Source organism: Terrapene carolina, unplaced genomic scaffold (assembly GCF_002925995.2).
Source record: "Terrapene carolina triunguis isolate 2854851 unplaced genomic scaffold, T_m_triunguis-2.0 Scaffold194, whole genome shotgun sequence".
NCBI classification, from domain to species: Eukaryota; Metazoa; Chordata; order Testudines; family Emydidae; genus Terrapene; species Terrapene triunguis.
This window is the reverse complement of record NW_020664545.1, coordinates 981,071-999,282: the sequence shown is the minus strand read 5'-3', so window position 1 is coordinate 999,282 and position 18,212 is coordinate 981,071. Positions and strand designations below refer to the sequence as shown.

General features: G+C 55.4%; 1 protein-coding gene across 2 annotated transcripts in view; it reads right to left on the bottom strand.

The window, feature by feature from the left end:
• Positions 1 to 303: 303 nt before the first annotated feature.
• Positions 304 to 18,212, bottom strand: part of ARRDC2 (arrestin domain containing 2) — an 18,408-nt gene continuing 499 nt past the window's right edge. The window contains exons 2-9 of one of the 2 annotated variants that reach the window (XM_024194235.2): positions 6,084 to 6,392; positions 5,004 to 5,070; positions 4,639 to 4,786; positions 3,753 to 3,855; positions 3,138 to 3,394; positions 2,463 to 2,625; positions 2,046 to 2,197; positions 304 to 1,946 (exon numbers count right to left, since the gene is read on the bottom strand). In XM_024194235.2, coding sequence (XP_024050003.1) covers positions 1,893 to 1,946; positions 2,046 to 2,197; positions 2,463 to 2,625; positions 3,138 to 3,394; positions 3,753 to 3,855; positions 4,639 to 4,786; positions 5,004 to 5,070; positions 6,084 to 6,392 — 1,253 coding nt within the window. In that variant the 3' untranslated portion in view covers positions 304 to 1,892. The remainder of the gene's footprint in view (positions 1,947 to 2,045; positions 2,198 to 2,462; positions 2,626 to 3,137; positions 3,395 to 3,752; positions 3,856 to 4,638; positions 4,787 to 5,003; positions 5,071 to 6,083; positions 6,393 to 18,212) is intronic. The other variant, XM_024194236.2, reaches the window with a different exon arrangement.

The window sequence follows — 18,212 nt, the reverse complement described above, 5'->3', positions numbered from 1 at the left end:
GGGACCCCATAAATACAAGCTGTACAAGTGCAGCTAGGAGGATGGCAGGTTGGGTCTGTGAATCCAGGGAGTGAGGGACAGATGGAAACTGGTGACCCAAAGCCTTCCCCCCCTCTAGGTCACAGCTGTACAAGCTGCTGTTCATGTGCGGTGTGCCCTGGAGAACTGGGCTCATGCTAACAGGTGAGCCCAGCAGAAGAGGGCAGGAGGGAGCGTTCAAGACACTATTCAGACATTAACTTCAGTATAACAAGAGTTTATTTCAAAACCTGGAGTTGTACAAAAGCAGAATTAGACAAAAATATAAAAAAAAAACCCACCAGTGACAGGTATGTATATAAAAAAAATTGCCTTTCCAGTTCCTAGTGGAGGAAACCGACTGCATAGCTAAAGTAAGCTGGTTAGGGACCTTTTGCTTTGGCTGGGAGCTGGAATACTGTGGCTGTCAGTGGTTCTAACCCCCAGGCTGGGGGTGGCCACTGCAGGCAGTTTTAGCCTCACACCATGGAATGCACCATTCCCCACGGAACGATCAATGGCCAAGATCTCTGGTCTAGTCTGCGCTGTGCGCAGTAAGACCAGCCTGAAGCCAAAGGCAGATGCATCCAAGCAGTCTTCATTACAACCTCGTCTTCCCTTCCCAACAGGATTTACCAGCTTTCAGTGCTTACAATCAGCAGCATCTGCCTCACTCTGCTAATGGCAGGCAGACCTGTGGCTCTTCCCCACCCACGAGGTGCTGGGTGAAGTGTTAACAAGGCAGCAAGTCCACAGGCAAGTTCACCTGCAGCAGGACTGGATTTAAGGCTCTTCCCTACTCAGCCTAGTGTCTACAGGCCTCATTGCATGTACCCTCCAGTGCTGGGCTACCCGACACTGACCATGTCAGCGACTGTGTGGCCCTGCGGCTGGCAGCTTTCCCGATTTCCCATTCACCTTTTACTCAGGCATATATTGAGGGCAATCAAATGCTACTGGGACAATTCTAGCAGCCCCAAAGGCACAAGCCTTTTAAAGATCAAGGCACAGCTTTCTGCATCAGTGGGAGGTTCAGTGGGTTTTGCACGTTTGTCTGATGCCTGGCAGGGACCAAACTAGAGCTGATGACCAAGACGGCACCATAAGTCTTGCTGTTTATAGAACAGGAGTTCTTCCCTGAGCTTGCAGCTCTCGGCCCCCTGGCGCCTATACAATCCCTGACTCAAGGGAAGAGTCTTTACACATTTAATTCCCGGAGTGTTAGACCAGATGCAATGCACAGCCCCAGCGGCAGGCACCCCGGGACACAACTTAAGGCTCATGGGTGCTGGACAGCAAGGGCCGAGCCTCAGTTTGGGGAGAACAACCCCATTTAATTCTTCAGAGACTGAAATCCTGGTGACTTTATAAGAATGCAATAGCTGGAGGGTGCCCTCAGATTACCATGGTGTTTAAACCCTTACCCAGAGCAAGATTAAAATGCTTTCCAGTAATCCTGAGAAGCACTTCCCTGTCCTGTTTTCTATCGGCAGGAGTTAGCTGGAGCAGGACCATGGTAGCTGCAAGATGAAGGGGCTTGTTTGAACCCCATACTCCTGCAGAAGATTTCTTAACCCTCCACCCTCCTCTGCCTCCCTTGCACCACGCGCTCAGGAGCTGCTCTGACCCCACATGGCAAGTCCAACACCCTCGTTTCAGCTTTGGGGCAAGAGGAGTCAGTCCATGGGATGTAGCCGCAACAGGTGGTTTCAAGCGGCAGTGAGCGAACAGGTTCTCAGCTCCACACGAGCGCCGGCCTCGCAATAGCCTCTTGGACGCCGATCTGGATACCCAGGGCTGAAGTCCTGCGAGTCTGCAAGCTTCTCATCCCCACAGGATTTGTATTCTAGTAACTGCACTCAGTGGCACTTCCTTCAACAGGTCATGCAGCGTGGCCGGATGCTGTCCGATGTGGGGTTTGGATCCACCTGAAAGGCCAAGTTAAGAAGTGTTGTACCAGACACCAGAGGGAGAGTTATCCCAGCCAGGGTCCCCCAGCCCAACCCCCAGGGGGATGCCGTACTTACCTCGGAGTACAGTGGAGGAGGACGGTAGCGGAACTCTTGGATGTAAGCAAAGAAAGGGCCTTCCAAGCCATTGCCGAGTTCATCCTGGCAGGGCGGGGACAGGTTCTGCGCCGACTCTTCACTGGACACAACAGATGAATATTCAGGGGGAGCTGGAAGGAGAACAGAGGCATTGTGTGATTAGGCAAGAATCTGCTAGCAGGAGACGTGCAGGTAGTTACCTCTGCATTCAGCCACATCCCCTCCCATGGATACCTGGTTCCTGCAGCACAAGACCCACAAAGCCACATGCTAGGCAGAGTCCAGGGGCAGAGGACAAGGCTGCCAGTTTGCCCAGACACTCCCTCGGGACCAGCTCTCACTTGGAGCTGTCACCCCATGCGGCTGGATCCCAATGCACCGAGAACAGTCGCTTACCCTCCGGCTCCTCTGGGATCACCATTCGGAGCCAGTCCAGGTTGACGCTGTACTGGCTGCTGACACTGGATGTGCGGCTCCCGAACGGATGCAGTGGGATTGTCCCAATCACAAGCGGCAATTCCAGGAGCAGCTTGGAGGTCCCAGGAATATCGACACAGACCTTTGAGGGGGAGGACACAGGGGTCACTTCTTAGCATTCCCTCAGCCCATGATGACAGGCAGCACCCAACTCTCCCCCTGATGGGGTGGGGGTGGAGGGGTGCACGCACGGCCTGGCCAGCAACAGGTTCCCTTGGTAGGCTGCTACGCCAGGGTCGGGAGGAAGCTGGCAGACAGCCTCTCCAGCAGGAATACGAGATTTTACCTGCACAGGCAAATACGTAGTTTGATGATGGAATGGGGAAGGAGGGACTGGATATCAGCACAGGATAAGAACCCAGGAATCCACCTTGCCACCCACCCCACAGAGCCAGGCCGCACCTCAAGCAGGCAGCTGACCCACGGGCATGAGGGGCCCAGCACAGAAAGGGCACTTCGGCAGAGTGACCAAGCCCCACTCGGGCACAGGTAAGAATTTAAGGCAGTGGGACATGTAAGGCAGCTGCCAGAGAAGCCCATCAGCCTGTTTATTCAAGGCCTCATGCTGCGGGTCAGATTCATTCCCCAGCCTACCTTTAGGGCGTATTCCACACGGATAATGCGGCACTGCAGGATCGAGGGGCCCACGGGAGGGATCTTCAGCGCTCGGCCATGCCACACTTCCCTCTTCCCAGCTGCAATGGAGTCGCCAGCTATGCTGGCCACCACAGACTTCTTCTGCTTCTTGGCGCCCCGGGCAATGAACGTCTGAGTCTGGATGATGGCAGCTTTGGGCACTACAGTGCGGGTGCTGCAGTTGTCAATTTCAGCAAAGATGGGGATGACCTCACCTGGCAGAAGAGACAGGCTTGATAAAACCCACTGGCCCAGCCACGTGGCGTGCACTGCACGAGAGAAACCAGACACGGCTTAGCTGCAGAACTGCCTGGGGTCGCATTTGTGAAGCTACATCTTGTTCCTGCAATTCCAGCCACCCCGTTCCCGCATTTGTTCCCGGGAAGCTGCCCAGGCCAAGGACACATCTGAGCAGTGATCAGGGGCCGGGGCCTCTCTGGAGCTTCACACCAGTATGAAGAGCCCAGTCACAGCACGGCTCTAGGAGCCCCATTGCCATAAACCCTTCAGCTCCTTTCAAGCCCCTCTACATCCCCGGGGCAGCTACTGAACAGCGAGGGCCCGTTGAGTTACCTGGCGTGTAGCCTTTTCGGTCGATCTTGGCGGATACAGAGACCTGGCCCCTGTTGCAGTACCAGGCGCGAGCGAGCTTCTCCTTCACGCCAGCCTGAGGAGCCTAGAGGAAGGGACAGAAGCGAGTCACTTTCAGTGCTCTCTAGTCAGGAGCCACTACCCACCTCTCCCTCCCAGGATCTCCACACAGCCGGCCCGGCCCTCCCTCATATTGCTGTCTCCAGCCAGAGTTGTGATCATGGAGATTAGTCACCCACTGAGCAGAGGGCAAAGTCCCAGGGATGGTTCCTCCCACATCTTTTGGTCACATCTACCAAGCAAGAGCAAACCCCCGGCAGTAAGTCTCAGGGTCCAGGTCAACCCACCCGAGTTGCACACAGAGCTAAGATTAGCAGTGTAGACATGCCAGCTCCGAGACCCCTCCCCCGCCTCACTGGGGGCCAGAGCCAGGCTCCAGCCCAAGCCCGGATGTCCACATGGATATTTTTAGCCCTACAGTGCAAGTCCAGCGAGCCCAAGTCAGTTGGCCTGGCTCGGAGTCTCGCTGCCACAGGTCTCCTGTTTTGCTGTGCAGAGGCCCCCTGCCAGCACAACAGGCAGGGCAGATGCTCATCTGGCTGCCCACGTTTTTAAGACAAGGTTTTCAAGCGGGATTGAGAGAAGCTCCATTTGGAGCACCTCGGTTTTGGGGGGCCCAGCTGCAGACGTGCTTTTAGAGGGCAGGTGCGTGCCATGTTCTGAACATCCGGCCCTTTAAAGGCATCTCAAGTCAGGCCCCCCGTGTCACTCCTGCTCAAGCTTAGACTGAGCTAAGGTCAGCTCTGAGCACACCGGCTCGGGCCTCAGCTCTCTGAACTGAGCTGAACTCTGGCTGGCATTCACTCACCAGCAAGGCCGGGGTGTTGATGTCAATGGGCTCAATCACGGTGAATTCTTTCTTCGCTTTCTTGACAACGGACCAGGGTCTGTGCAGCTTGGCTTTCACCCAGTAGCGCACATTCCCGTGCCGGCCCTCAAAGGAGGTGGCCAGAGTCCTGCCCAGGGAGAAGTGACAATGGTTAGGGGGGGGTTCTTCCCAGGATTCACAAGGAGACACTTTATCCACCTACAGAGCAAACACCCAGAGTGTGCATATTTAAACTGGGCTTACTCTGGGGAGCTGCTGATGCACTGAAACAGTTCTACTGCCCCCTCCCCCTGTCCCACAGACGCTTGCAGTGGTGCGAACACAAAGAATAAAGCTGAACTTACTCTGGGAGCTGAAACGTGAAGGGGAATTCGTGTTTTCCTGCCTGCAGAACTGTGACTTCACCATTGTCTGGGGAGGAAAAAAAAAGATTTAAGGTGAATATGATCGTATATATCTTGCAAGACTTCCTTATCAGAAGAGTGCTGTTTGGCTGTCACGTTTCTAATGGCTGGATTGCACTTCCTGTAGTTACTTTCATTCTGACTCAGAAGGAGTTGCTGAAGCATTTGACACAGAAAAGCAAAATAAAGACCTGAATTCACAACAGTTGTCACAAAGACAGGAAGGGGCTTCGCAGGGTGTCGTTTAGATTGAACACAAAATATTCTTCATTTAATAGAGCAATATCAGATTTATTGAAGTTAATATATTTTGACTATTAAGAACCCAGAAGACATTCCAGGGAGCTCCAGGGTTAATAACGATCAAAACCCACATGCCAAGATCTTCCTCACCTGCACTGCAGCATGCAAAAGATACGGCAACTCAATTTAGTCTGACTGAAGTAACTGATGTGCAAACAAACTTTTGCCCCTACAGCTCAACATGCACACACAATCCCTCTTCAAACATTTCCAAGGAGAGAGAGAGATTGGGGGGGGGGGGGGGGGGGAAGAGACCCGTCGTTCTGTCTGCTAAACACCCCCTAGGACCCGCTCCTGTCTGATCACCGGCACCATCTCCCGGTTATGTGAGGGTGTGGGACTAAGAATAGCTCCGGCTGTCATTTGTGCCTCTCTGCTGAGGGTCGAGCCGACGTCTTGCAGAAGTTTAGCAGACGGCGGCTGAGCAGCGGTCTCAGGCTTTCCCAGCCGGGGCAGTCTTCGGAGCTGGCTACAGCGAGCCAGCCCCAGCCCCAGCCCCCGGGGTCACTCCGAGCTCGCCAGCCCCAGCGAGCCCCCGGGGTCACTCCGAGCTCGCCAGCCCCGGGGAGCCCCCGGGGTCGCTCCGAGCTCGCCAGCCCCCGGCCGGGCCCTTGCCAGACACGTCCCGGGGCGAAGCCAGCCGGCCAGGAGCCAGAGCCGGTGCCTGGCGGCGCCCCAGCCCGAGGATCGGGTCCCCCCGCCCGCCCCGGGCCCTACCTGGCGGGGCCAGCAGCGTGTCGCGGTGGCTCAGGAACGGCACCTGGTCGCTGTAGCTCTGGGTGTAGGCGGTGCTGGAGCCGGCGCTGCGGGACTCGGTCCAGTGCACCTTGGCGCAGCCCTGGGCGTGCAGCTGCAGGGCGCCGAGCCGCGCCTCCCCGGAGAGCTCCAGCACCACGCGGCCGGACACCGCCTCGCCCGGGCTGAAGACGGGCGGCGAGTCCAGCTCGGGGCAGTCGAGCAGGACGCAGAAGCGGCGGAGCCGGTCGAAGAGCATCGCGGGGCCGGGAGCTGGCGGGGCGGAGCAGCCTGTGGGGAGCCGCAGCGCCGCGGCCCTTTAAATGCCATGTGGGGGGCCGGGCCGGGCCGCCCCCTCGCCCCGCGCCCAATGAGCCGCCGGCCCGGGCGCCGCCGGCCTATCCCGCGCGGGGGCGGCCCCGCTGTGGGAGATTGATGGGCCGAGCTGTGCAAAACAAAGCCCTGGGCATGGGGGGGGAGCAGCCCCCCAGCCCCGCGCCCGGCCCCGGCCCCCCCTGGCTGGGGCTTTGCAGGCAGAGCCCGGGGGATGCAGCGACCCCCCCCCGCTCTGGAGATCAACTTTCCCCCACTGGGCAAAGCCGCAGATCCCCGCTCCCGAGCCTGCCCTGCCCTGGCTGGGAACTGCGGGCGGAGGAGAAGGGCAGATGCCCGCAGACACCCGATACAAGCCGCGCTTTCTTTCTAAAGGGGTCCAGAGACACTTCTGTGATTCTAATGGGATGATTTAGTTGGGGATTGGCCCTGCTTTGAGCAGGGGGCTGGACTAGATACCTCCTGAGGTCCCTTCCAACCCTGATAGTCTATGAAACATTAGGAAACTGCCCCTTGCATTGTCTGTCAGCTCGCCCAGCACTGGGCTGGGAGTGGTCCCCCGGCAAGGCTGACCCTCCGGTGATCACTTGCTGGGTCCCTAGGTCTAGACAGATGATATCCAGAAACCAAACGGACGGATTCTGAAACCATCTCATCTCTCAATTCTGGATGTGCCACATCCTGCCCGTGTGTCCTCTGTCCCCAGGCCCAGCTTCAGCCGCCTCCTCTGACCCCTTGCAAATGCCGCCTGCTCCTCCACCTCCAAATTCCCAACTGTCCCTGTCCTACAGTCCAGTAACACAAGCTACAGTACAGGCCATGCCAAGAAACCCGCCGGACGCTCCGCATTCGCTGCTCGGCTGCATCCCCATGCGACTTAACAGAGTCAAGTACAGCTGCCCCACGTGCATTTGGTGCCACAGTTTCAATGCACAAAGTGCACAGCTCACAAGCGAAGCACTGGGCCAAACCCAGAACCCTGCAGCTTGCCAGCACGCTTGCAGGCAAGAAGTCAGCCCAGCCAGCGCGCTCTCTGGGGCGACTGGGCACGCAGAGCGTGTTTGCAGGGCACAAAGAGGAGTTTCAGGATCTTAGTGTTTGATGCTTTCAAAGGAAATAACCCAGCAGCTCCCCATTCCCACTTCAATGTAGCTGAGCCCAGCGTCCCCACAACTGTATACGTGCACTCAGTACAGTAGTGACCACAATCCACTTTCCCAGAAGCCTGGTTGACAAGATTGATGCTATGGGGCTTCTCACTAGGGAACTGAGGGGAACAGCTCAGGTTAGCTGCTGCTCCACCCATGTGCTTGTACAGCAGCAGACACCCCCTCTTCTCCTAAAAGCAGGGGTGCCGATGATGCAGCCTTAGGCACTGAACTCAATACCTGCCCCAGCCTGATTTACCAAACTGGAGCCACAGAGAGAACCACTCTGGGAGAGAATCACATTCTACACTCCCAGGGCTGTAAAGTGGTGTGTTTTACCCAGAACTCTTGCAATTACTTAATGAGCAATTTGTCTTGCTTGTGTTTTTAAACCAGGCCAAGTCTAGTGCTGTACAAGGTTTGTAAGTGGCCTAGCACTGTGCTATGCTTCACGTCTACAAAGCCCAGGAACAATTACATCATCTCTCATGTAAATGGAGTGCACCACTACCCAGGACAAACACGCATGTTGCCTATGGTGTTCGGCGAAAGGTAAGACAATGTTGTGCTGGAGGCTCTGTGGATACGGAGTTGATCTTCGGTGCAGGTGTCTCTGTTGTTAATCATGCAAAGACACGTGCCTGGCTGTAGAAAGTGACTGAAGGCAGTAAAATGGCCCAGGACTCCGAAGGGATTAAAGCAGCTCCAGCAGTTTTCACTTTAATGAAGTAATTTGTTAAGCATCGCGTGTGCTCTGCCCCCAGGCCTGGAGGTGGCGGTGGGCCAAGGAAGACAAGTGACTCACCACTGGCTGGAGAAAGCAGGACTATAATATAGCATCGCTTCCAGCCACGCTGTCCAGGCCCTGCCTCTCCAGAACTCCTGCTCGGAGTGCGTTAGTCTCTCGGCCATGGTGGAGCATGTTGGGCTGAAGCCGTGCAAGGCGTGGTCAGCTCGGAAAGCTCCATGTTTAATTCCTTAGGAGGTTTCTGCCTGGTACAGCACCAGGGAAAGGGCCTGCTGCTGTGTTACCTGTATGTGCAGTGCCCTGCTCAGCGGGGGCAGGGGTCTGCCCGCTACCACCATGCAAACCGCAATAAAGATTGCAGGAGCGGAACCACGTGCAATGGGAGTTCGCATGTGAATTCCAATTGGAATGGGGTGTGTGCCACAGCATGGGAAGGGTTAATTTGTGACAGGCAGCTCTGGGAGGCTCCTTGTCATCCCTGTGGGTACCTCAGGGTACAATCACTCCTCATGCCCAGAGACATTCTTGCTGTCCTGTTTTAAGGCCTGATACACCTCCCAGTGCAGTCAATGCAAAGACTTGCACTGACTTCAGTGGGAGTTCAATTGAGCCCTTGTAAAAGACTGAAAATTTCCCCACTCTGTCCATGGCCCCCATGCCCCTGCATCTGATCCTGACCATCTTTGAGGGAAGTACTGTCTGCATGTTAGCGATAGGGAACCGAGTCACAGAGAGACTCTAGGTCTGTCTGCACTGCAATCGGGGGCGGGGGGTGTGATCGTAGCACATGTAAGGCAGGCCTGACCTACCTAGTGTGGGTACCAATAGCAGTGAACCCACATTCCCTAAACTCTGGAACATCCTCCCTGTCCGTGCTCTTTGTATGCTCGGTCTCTCCAGAGAGCATTCTGGCCCATGCATTCCACTGGCCCCTCACAGTGCCTGTGCCTGGGTTCTGAATGGGGGTAGGCACAGATGCATTGAGAAGCAGGAATTTTCCGAGCTGCGTCGAGCTGTGCGCCCGAGTCTCTGAGGGTGGGACTGAGCTCTGCTGCCGAGCCTGTTGTCACTGCCTGTCTGCTGAGGTGAGCATGATGCTGCCAGGGCAGGTGGAGGAACAGTTTTCCCTGCAATGTTATTTCACTAGGCAACGTCCCATTGACATGAACGGAATGTCGCACATCTGATTTCAGAAGACTTTGCCAATAGGAAGAGCAACATTGTCTTGGTGTGACTCGCCGATCACGCATCCTCTGGCCGCCTGGGGCGGCAGTGTTATGACACATCAGCTTTGCTAATCGGTCCACTCTGGCTCACCTGTAGCACTCCAGTTCTAGCAGGCTGGGCAATGTAAAGGTGTCTATGGGCCTGCACCAGCTGCTCTGCACCTGACTCCTGTGAGCCCCCTCAATTTCAAGGGGCTGTGAGAACTGTGGAGTAGGGACCCAAATCTAACTGCAGGAGTTTCAGAGGCCTTTCCTCTTACTGCCCTGATAAGCATAAAGTAACGCACGTTGGAAAAAATAATCCCAACCATACATACAAGACCCTGGTGCTAAATTAGCTGTTACCACCCAAAAAAAGAGATCTTGGCGTCACCCTGGATAGTTCTCTGAAACCTTCTGCTCAATGCACAGCAGTGGTCAAAAAGTCTAACTATAGGTTAGGACCAATTAAGAAAGGGATAGAAAATAAAACAGAAAATAGCATATTGCCACTATATAAATCACGGTGCTGTGTCCCGTTCTGGTCACCCCACCTCAAAAAAGGATAGAGTGGAACTGCAAAAGGTTCAGAGAAGGGCAACAAAGATGATCAAGGGGATGGAACGGCTTCCATACAAGAAGAGATTTAAAAGATTACGCTGTTCATCTTAGAAAAGAGACAACGAAGGGGGGACAGGATGGCGGTCTATAAGATCATGAATGGTGTGGAAAAGTGACTAGAGAAGTGTTATTTACCCTTTCCCACAATATAAAACTGGGAGTCACCCCATGAAATTAATAGGCAGCAGGTTTAATACAAAAAAGAGGAAGTACTTATTCACACAATGCACAACTAACCTGTGAAACACGTTGTCAGGGGATGTTGTGAAACCAAAAGTATAACTGGGTTCAAAAAAGAATGAGATCAGTTCCTGGAGGATAGGTCCACCAATGGCTATTAGCCAAGATGATCAAGGACACACAACCCCATGCTCTGGGTGATCCTAAACTTCTGACTACCAGAAGCCAGGAGTAGAAGACAGGGATGGATCACTCCATACATTACCCTGTTGTGTACACTTCCCCCGAAGCTCTGGTGCAGGACACTGTCAGAGACAGGACACTGGAGAAGATGGACCACGGTTGGACCCAGTATGATAATTCTCGTGTTCTTATGCCATTCTGGCGACAACAGATAGCCCATTTCAACCTCTAGAGCATGTAAATAATGTCAGAGATAACCAGGTCTGCTTATTAATTAGCGTTTGTAAAGCACGTTGAAGAGAAGAGCGTGATATAAGTGTTCAGCATTGTGATCTAATGGAAGAACAAATAAGAAAATTAAAGACAAAACTAGCTCAGTTAAGGTACCCATGGAGTTCTCCATCAGGGCTACACCCACCCCACCCAAAGCTGTGTCGGCCCCTTAATTCCCTAATACACCCACATTAAATGGGAGTTAAGGCTGTATCAGTCATTGCAGTGCCGTTGAACTTATCCTAAGGACAGGCGCTGAAACGCAGTCAATTCCCTGAGAAAGTCAAACATGAAAGAAATCCCAACATGTGAAAGATCCAAATGCACAGCGGAAGTCCCCCAAAGAGCCCTAGCTGCCCTCACAGTGATGCCAGGCGATTACCATGGGGATAAATAGCGTTTGCACTCCCATGGTAGAGGAAGCTGGTTTCCGATCTTCTCCCTTTCCTCCCAGTGTCGCAGGTTTCCCCACTCACTAATCACACCTTGTGCAGAGGAAAGAGGTTGACTTTTCTCCCTGTGCTCAGACAGGATCCCAGAGTTCCCTGGCACAAGCATCACAAGGTGGTGACGGTGCCATTGACAGTGAACGTGCTCTCCTCACGTACAAAAGGGAAAACCGTCACTAGCAGGGAGCGCCTGATTTCGTGATTAGTCCCACTGCTCCCACCAGGGCTTTGCACAGAGCCAGGCACTCCAGAATCACAGGGATTTTCTGTTTAGCGCACAGCGTTACATATTCCGCAGTCTGCACCGCCACCCAGCGGGAGCCACGGAGCAAAGCAAGCCCAGAGTCCCTCTGCTCAGTAACACTCAGAGAGAGGAACCAAAAGGCGTCTTTGCCTTGGTGTTTCAGAGCAGGGAACCAGAGGCACCTACTGGCCAAACAGCAGAATCACACGATTAACCGGTCACCAGACATAGGCTGGCCCATCGGGCACCTTGCCCAAAGTTTTGTTGACATAATAACTATAGCGATCAGGGGCGTGAAAAAGCCACACACCACTAGCCAACGCAGCTGTGACAGCAAAACTCCCAGCGTAGATGCAGCTACACTGACAGAAGAGAGCTTCTTTCGGCTTCGCTAATGTCATCTGGGGCAGTGGGGCTACTAAGCCGGCAGACAAACTCCGTCTGTGGGCGAACTTCGTCTGCCCTTGGGGGTTGTCCTGTAGACGAGGGGGTACTTTACCAACTCAAAACTCAACCCAACTTCAGGTGCTTCAGCTGCTGGTGATACTGGGGTGGAAGGGGGATATTTGTCCCCCAAAAAATAATCTTCAAGAGGCCCCAAATTATTGCCAGAAAGGCCAAAATATGTATATTACCCTGTTTCCCCGAAAATAAGACAGTGTCTTATATTAATTTTTGCTCCCAAAGATGCGCTAGGTCTTATTTTCAGGGGAGGTCTTATTTTTCCTGGAGCTTCGGGGCCTTATATTCCGGGGTGGCCTTATTATCGGGGAGGTCTTATTTTCGGGGGGATGCCTTATATTACAGCAAGAGGCAAAACTGGAAGTAGGTCTTATTTTCGGGGGATGTCTTACTTTCGGGGAAACAGGGTATGTACAGTTTTCATCCTGTACATAAATTGCAAATCACAGCAAAATACTGACACAGGAGCCAAACTTTTCTTTTCTAAATTCTTGAAATCCAAGATTTTCCAGGGCTCTCACTAGCCCTTGGACTCCTGGAGGTTAGTTTTTAAATACCGACATCCATGGCCCCCACGTACCCACTTACCTCCCTCCCGCAATAATGGGACTCTAGAAGTGGCCCTGCCCAGTTTCAGCCAAAGGTTCCCAGCTGCCCCGCAGTCGCCTGGCCTCAGTCCCCCCCACACACCTTGGGGTCCGTCCTAACACTCCCCTGGGCCGAGAACACCCTTGTCCCAGGGTAGTTTATTATTATGCACGTCTCAAAGTAAACTAAAGTCCCACATTGTAACTCATACACCTCTGGCTCTGCTGCCTTTTGTCCCTTTGGACTTCTCTTCAGTCCCCCATCTTCCTTCCTTCCTGGGCTCCCCCCCCATCACTCCCCCAGAGGTCACAGGCTCCATCATCGCAATAACACACAACCCACATCTGCCCGCCTGGATTAACCCTGCTGGGTCCTTTTCCAGCTCCCTTCCCCTCGTACGGAACAGCGGCCACCAAGATGCTCTCCTGGGCTTTCCATCCAGCACCCACCGAGAGTGGCCAGAACCCCCCCCGCTCTGCAGGCCCTTGGCTTCTTTCAGCCTCAGTTCTCTCCCAACTCCTTATACACCAGTGGGCACAGAGCACTCCCTGGACCTGCCTCGGGCTCCAGAGCACCCAGGCCCATATTTCCTGCGCCCAGGTGCTACCCTGCCCCTAACCAGGCCTAGCCAGGGCACACCTGTGCAGGCCGAGGAGGACTGAGACCCTGTGACAAGATGCAATCATGGAAGGTGAGGGGAAGCCCAGCCACCCAATGTGCAGATCCAGTGCCGGGCGTGCGCAGCATGTGCCTTCTCCACCCACGGGGCAAGGCCCTTGGGAAGAGCCCACCAGGGTGCTGTCAGTTATCGAGGGGCAGCTCTGACTCAAATGCAACGGAGCTTCCTGGAAGAGCCTGCGAGAGGCACCGAGCCCAGCTCCCTCCTGCCTGGCACCTCGGGACACCAACGCAGAGCAGGCACCAAACGCTGTCACGTCAGAAAGGCAGAGTGCCACACCCACTTTGCACAGGGGCCCGATCCTGCATCGCCCTGACGCTTCTCCAGTGCAACACCAGTGGAAAACACCCCCAGCTCACTTCCCCACCACGCTGCACTCTCTTTGCGTCGATAGAAATGGAAACATGAGGTGCAGGGCAAAGGAGAACCAGGCCCAACGGATTAACCTGAGTGGGAGTCAGGACTCTGGGTTCTCGATTCTGCAGGGGAGAAGTGGACTTAGTGTCTCTGGCCGGGTTCTTCAACGACGCTACAGTCCATTTTTGGTGCCTATGTGACTCGCCTGTGGCCACGATCCTGCAGACACTGACACGTGCTTAACTGTAAGCAGGTGAGCAGACCCACTGAAATCACGTGCTCAGAGTTATGCCCATTGGTGAGTGTTTGCACCAGCAAGACCCTCGTCTCTCTGTGCCACTCGTTCCTTGGCTGTAAAACGGGTATCGTAAAACCCAGACCCAGGGTGAGATTGTCAAAACTAACACAGGCACTTAGGGGCCAAAGTCCCATTGAAAGTCAATGAAACGTGGGCTCCTAAGACACTGAGGTGCTTTTGAAAATGTTACTCTTAGACTGAGCTCTTGGGCGCAGCAGGGCTGGTTCTGCTGGGAGTTTGTGCACGGCCCAGCACAGTGGGGCCTGCCCTCCGGGCACTACCGTAATCCAGATAATAAACACGACCAGTGCTACACCCAGGTAAAGTGCTTTGGGATCGCCGATGGCAGCGCTGGAAAAGGGCAGCTTTGGGTACAGGCTCTCTCTGAATACCCGGTGTGTTATTTCATGCAGAAGAATCCACGGAGATTGCTGTTTCTGCCTCTGTCCAGTGAGCCCCCTCTGTCCGTCTGCTTAGGGCATTTACACAGCAGGAGCCTAACTGCCCTCACGCTCAGTCCGAACAGAGGGTTCCCCAAAGGAGGCACACGCCAGACCCAAGCCAACAACCCAGCTGCCTCCTGTGTGTTGCCTCCTGTGCGTTGCCTGCCGGCCAGCCTGCAAGGGATAAGTGTGGGGAGGAAAGTCTGGGCTCTCGGACTGGGGTTTCCAGAGGGATTGGCATGATTGTCCATCGTCTCCTTAGCACAAGGGCGCTGAGCAGCCCGGGGCACAAATGCTGCTGCTCTGCAGGCTGGGTGGAGGATCGGAGCAGGGAAAGGAGAGAGGATGTAAACCCTGAGTTGAGCTGGGCCAGTGCAAACCGGGGGCACCACAGGAACACGACCCCCCGCACGACAGGCTGTGGCGCTGTGCTGTCTGGAGCCATGTGGGTGCATCCTGGGGGAAGCCACTTCTCCCTGCCTGCACAGATCTCCCCAGGCTCAGCGCCTGCTGGGCGCGTGGCTGCACGCGGGAGGGGCTATAAGGCGCTCTCAGCTCAGCAGGAAGCTCAGCACCCCGCCCACTGGGGCTCTGCTCCCTGTTGTTACCATGGCACCCGCTGCATTTTTTTTTAAAACCCCAGGCAACCAGTAGATCTCCGCAGGAAGCGGCAGCTGCTGCAGGAGAAGCAAGGAGAGGCCACGTGGGTGGTGCACAGAGTGCTGACGACAGGCCCTTCTGCACCCCACGCAGTCCTCACCAAGGGGCCCCGCAGCCCTCCTGATGAGGGGTATGAGCGCTGGGTGGGGCCCCAGGGCAGCAGTCTTGGCTGCACAATGGCTTTTCTCAGAAGTACTCGGTGCGCTGCCTGCTGTAGCACGTCCCTCGCCTCCTCCTGTGCTTCAGGAAGCAGTGATCACACACCCGGTGCCCCAGGGAGAGCACGAACCTAGCACAAGGTCATAGCCAATAAAATCACAAACCCTGGAGTCTGGCAAAACCCACCGCAGCTCCCCACGGGGCCTGGCTAAACCTTCCCGCCCCAGTGGGTGAGGCCAGGGACCAGCAGAGCAATGGAAATACCCATCTCAGCTCCAAGCTGCACCACAGCAGGGTCCTGCCAGGACAGAGCATCCAGAGTCAGGCTACACGCCTCCTCTGTGGCTCCAGGGGGCTCTTGCAACACGCAAACCAAGCCATGAAATCTAAACACAGACAGCGGCTCGCGGCTTCCCAGGGGAGAATCACAGCGGGTATTAATGGGGAACAAAACTCACCCCATCCTCCTCCTAGCTCATGAAATCACCCTCACTGCTGCATGCAACCAGGAGAGCACCTCCCTGCGTGAGCTCATGGTGGGGCCTCTCCCCAACCCCCTTATCTACTCACCCTCTTTTCATTGCAACATATCGTGGCAGTGCAGGAGCCAGAGCCCTGCTCAAAGGCGAGGGAAACCAAGGGCTGGATTCAGGCTGGATTCAGGATGCTACAGCTGCTTCGTGCTGCTGTGGTGGCACAGAGCAGCCAGCGCGAACCAGCAAATCTGGCCCTACGCACTTACCTGGAAGAAAAAAAACTCGCCAAAGGAACAAACACAATCCACCCCAGCTGGGACAGCGATTCCTCGCATCCCACATCTGATTATTCAGTTTTAACACATTCTTCTAGCCAGAAATGTCGCTTCTGTCCTTCTGGGGTGAGCGGCTGGTTCCCATGCCAGACGTAGCCAGAGATCTGCAAACTACATGCTTGGCAGTCACACATCCACTCCCAGCTCAACCCCTGCAGCCCCCTGGCCACTGTGTGAATTCACAGGGATTGGCTTCCTCCACCTGGTATCTGGGTCAGCGTTTACACTTCAGCAAAATGCCAACATTCACAGTGCCGGGTGGGGAGAACCAGGTCGACTGGGAAGCAGAACAGGGTTTCCCTATGGGCCATCACTGCCATGGGTATCTCCTGGGCAGAGACTCCAGGGCGAGAACATCTTCATTAGACAAGGCAAAGCTAACGGCTTGATCGCTGTTAATGAGCACAGAAACCCCGTGCTATTGGTCCTGTCCATCCTAGCTTGGCAGCATTGCGCTGGGCGGGTCGGAGCAGGCTGTGTCTATTAAGCTGATTAAGGGTGAAGTCCGGGAGGGGTGTATTGGGCCAGAGCCATGGAACAAGAACAAATATTTGCCAGGCAGCTAAGTGCTCCATTCACACCTGAGACGACTTCGCTGTTTACCCTTCTCTGTACAAATAAAGCAAGAGCCACAGCAGCTTTGTGCGTCCCAGGGCCGAGCCCCTGGGACAGAGGTTTGGGCCAAAGGGGCCCGGTGCCGGCAGAAGAGAGAACTCCCTCGAGGGGATGCTGGCGTGGGAGCAGGTGAGTCAGAGGCACTTTGCGAGTGCCTTTGGCTTTCAGTGGGAAACGGGGCTTACGTCCAGTAAAGCCAAGGGCTCTTGTGCTCGTAGGTCACTGAGGCATGTTGAACCCCCGCCCCAGCATCTCGCAGGGCAAACCTGCCCTTACAGGAGCTGTGGTCATGAGCCCGCCGGGGCTGGAGCTCGCTAGCAGCATCTCTGTGAAAGGCCTGAAGCCGAACAGCCCCTCTGGAGTGAACGCCTGTGAAACCCCATCTGGTGCCCTGGGTCACACACTGGCCTCCCCAGCTCCACAGAGCCAGGAGGCTTTTCTCACAGAGCTCTTGGTGAGAGAGCTTTCATTGCTGCTCCCTGCCAGGTGTGGGAGAGGCACCGAGATCGGGGGTGGGGGGTCATGCTGGCCCTGCTCTGAGCTTTGGCATCTCCTGTCTGCAGGGCCTGGCAGAGGAAGGCTCCCTGGGAAGTGCCGTCACATGACACCTGGCCCACCAGCATTAGCCAGTGCTGGATGGGGAGCGGACTAGGCTCCATGGCTGATTTAGAGTTTATGCTCAGAGCTAGAGCCCCGCCAGTGCTGCTCTGAGCATGAGCCAGGCATCGTCTGCCCTCCCGCGAGAGCCCAATGCCTCGCTCTCCTCGGCGAGGGGCCTGTGGGCAGGGAGAGGCTGATGAACCGTCCATCGTTTGCAGGGTCTAATACTGAGCTAATTTCACTCCCCCTCCACGTGGGGCAAGGAACAGCCCCTGAAAGGGCCAGTTCAAGCTACTGGAAAACCAGGGCTTGTATTTAGTCAGGAAGGATCCCCAGCCCCTGCATGTCTGGCACCACCATACTCTGGCTGGAGTCACATCTAGACTGCCCACAGCCGGGGGTCTGATTGCGTTTGACCCAGACACCCTAGTTCAGAGACGGGCTAGTCCAGGCAAAACTCTCGTTGCTCGATCCTGCCTTCCCGCCCATGCAGAGAGGTGGGAAATCTTGCATGAAGTGGGCAAGCTCTTACCTGTCTGCAGAAATGGGAACATGCTGATTGGCCTCCACAAGTGCCAGCACTGGAGGTAAGGAGCTACACCCGAGACACGGGTGCAAGCATCATTCCCTTCCCAGCTAGAGCCTGGCGCAGCTCATCGAGGTCCCGTTTGTCTCTCAGCTCTGGAGACTGGAGTAAATAACTTGGGCAGCGAAAGGGGAGAGCCACAGCTTTTGGAAGTTAGCCACTGGGGCGTTCACACAACAGCGGCTCCTGCGGGACTCTGCGCAGAGCAGACACTGCGCCAACATCCCTCGGTGCCGCCTGGCACTGCCACCTCACTCTGACCAATCACACACCGCAAGGAGCACCAGCTCACGGACCCAAATCCTCCCTGGGCAACAGAACCAAGGGGACAAACCTGACCCTTCATAGCCAAAACAGGCTCCACGTGCAATCATCGGGGGGGGGCGACATGAAGGAAACGCCCTGCTCAGGTGCCAGGACACCTCCCACAGGCGGGCAGGGCTGGGCACTGGGACAGAGACAGCTAAGG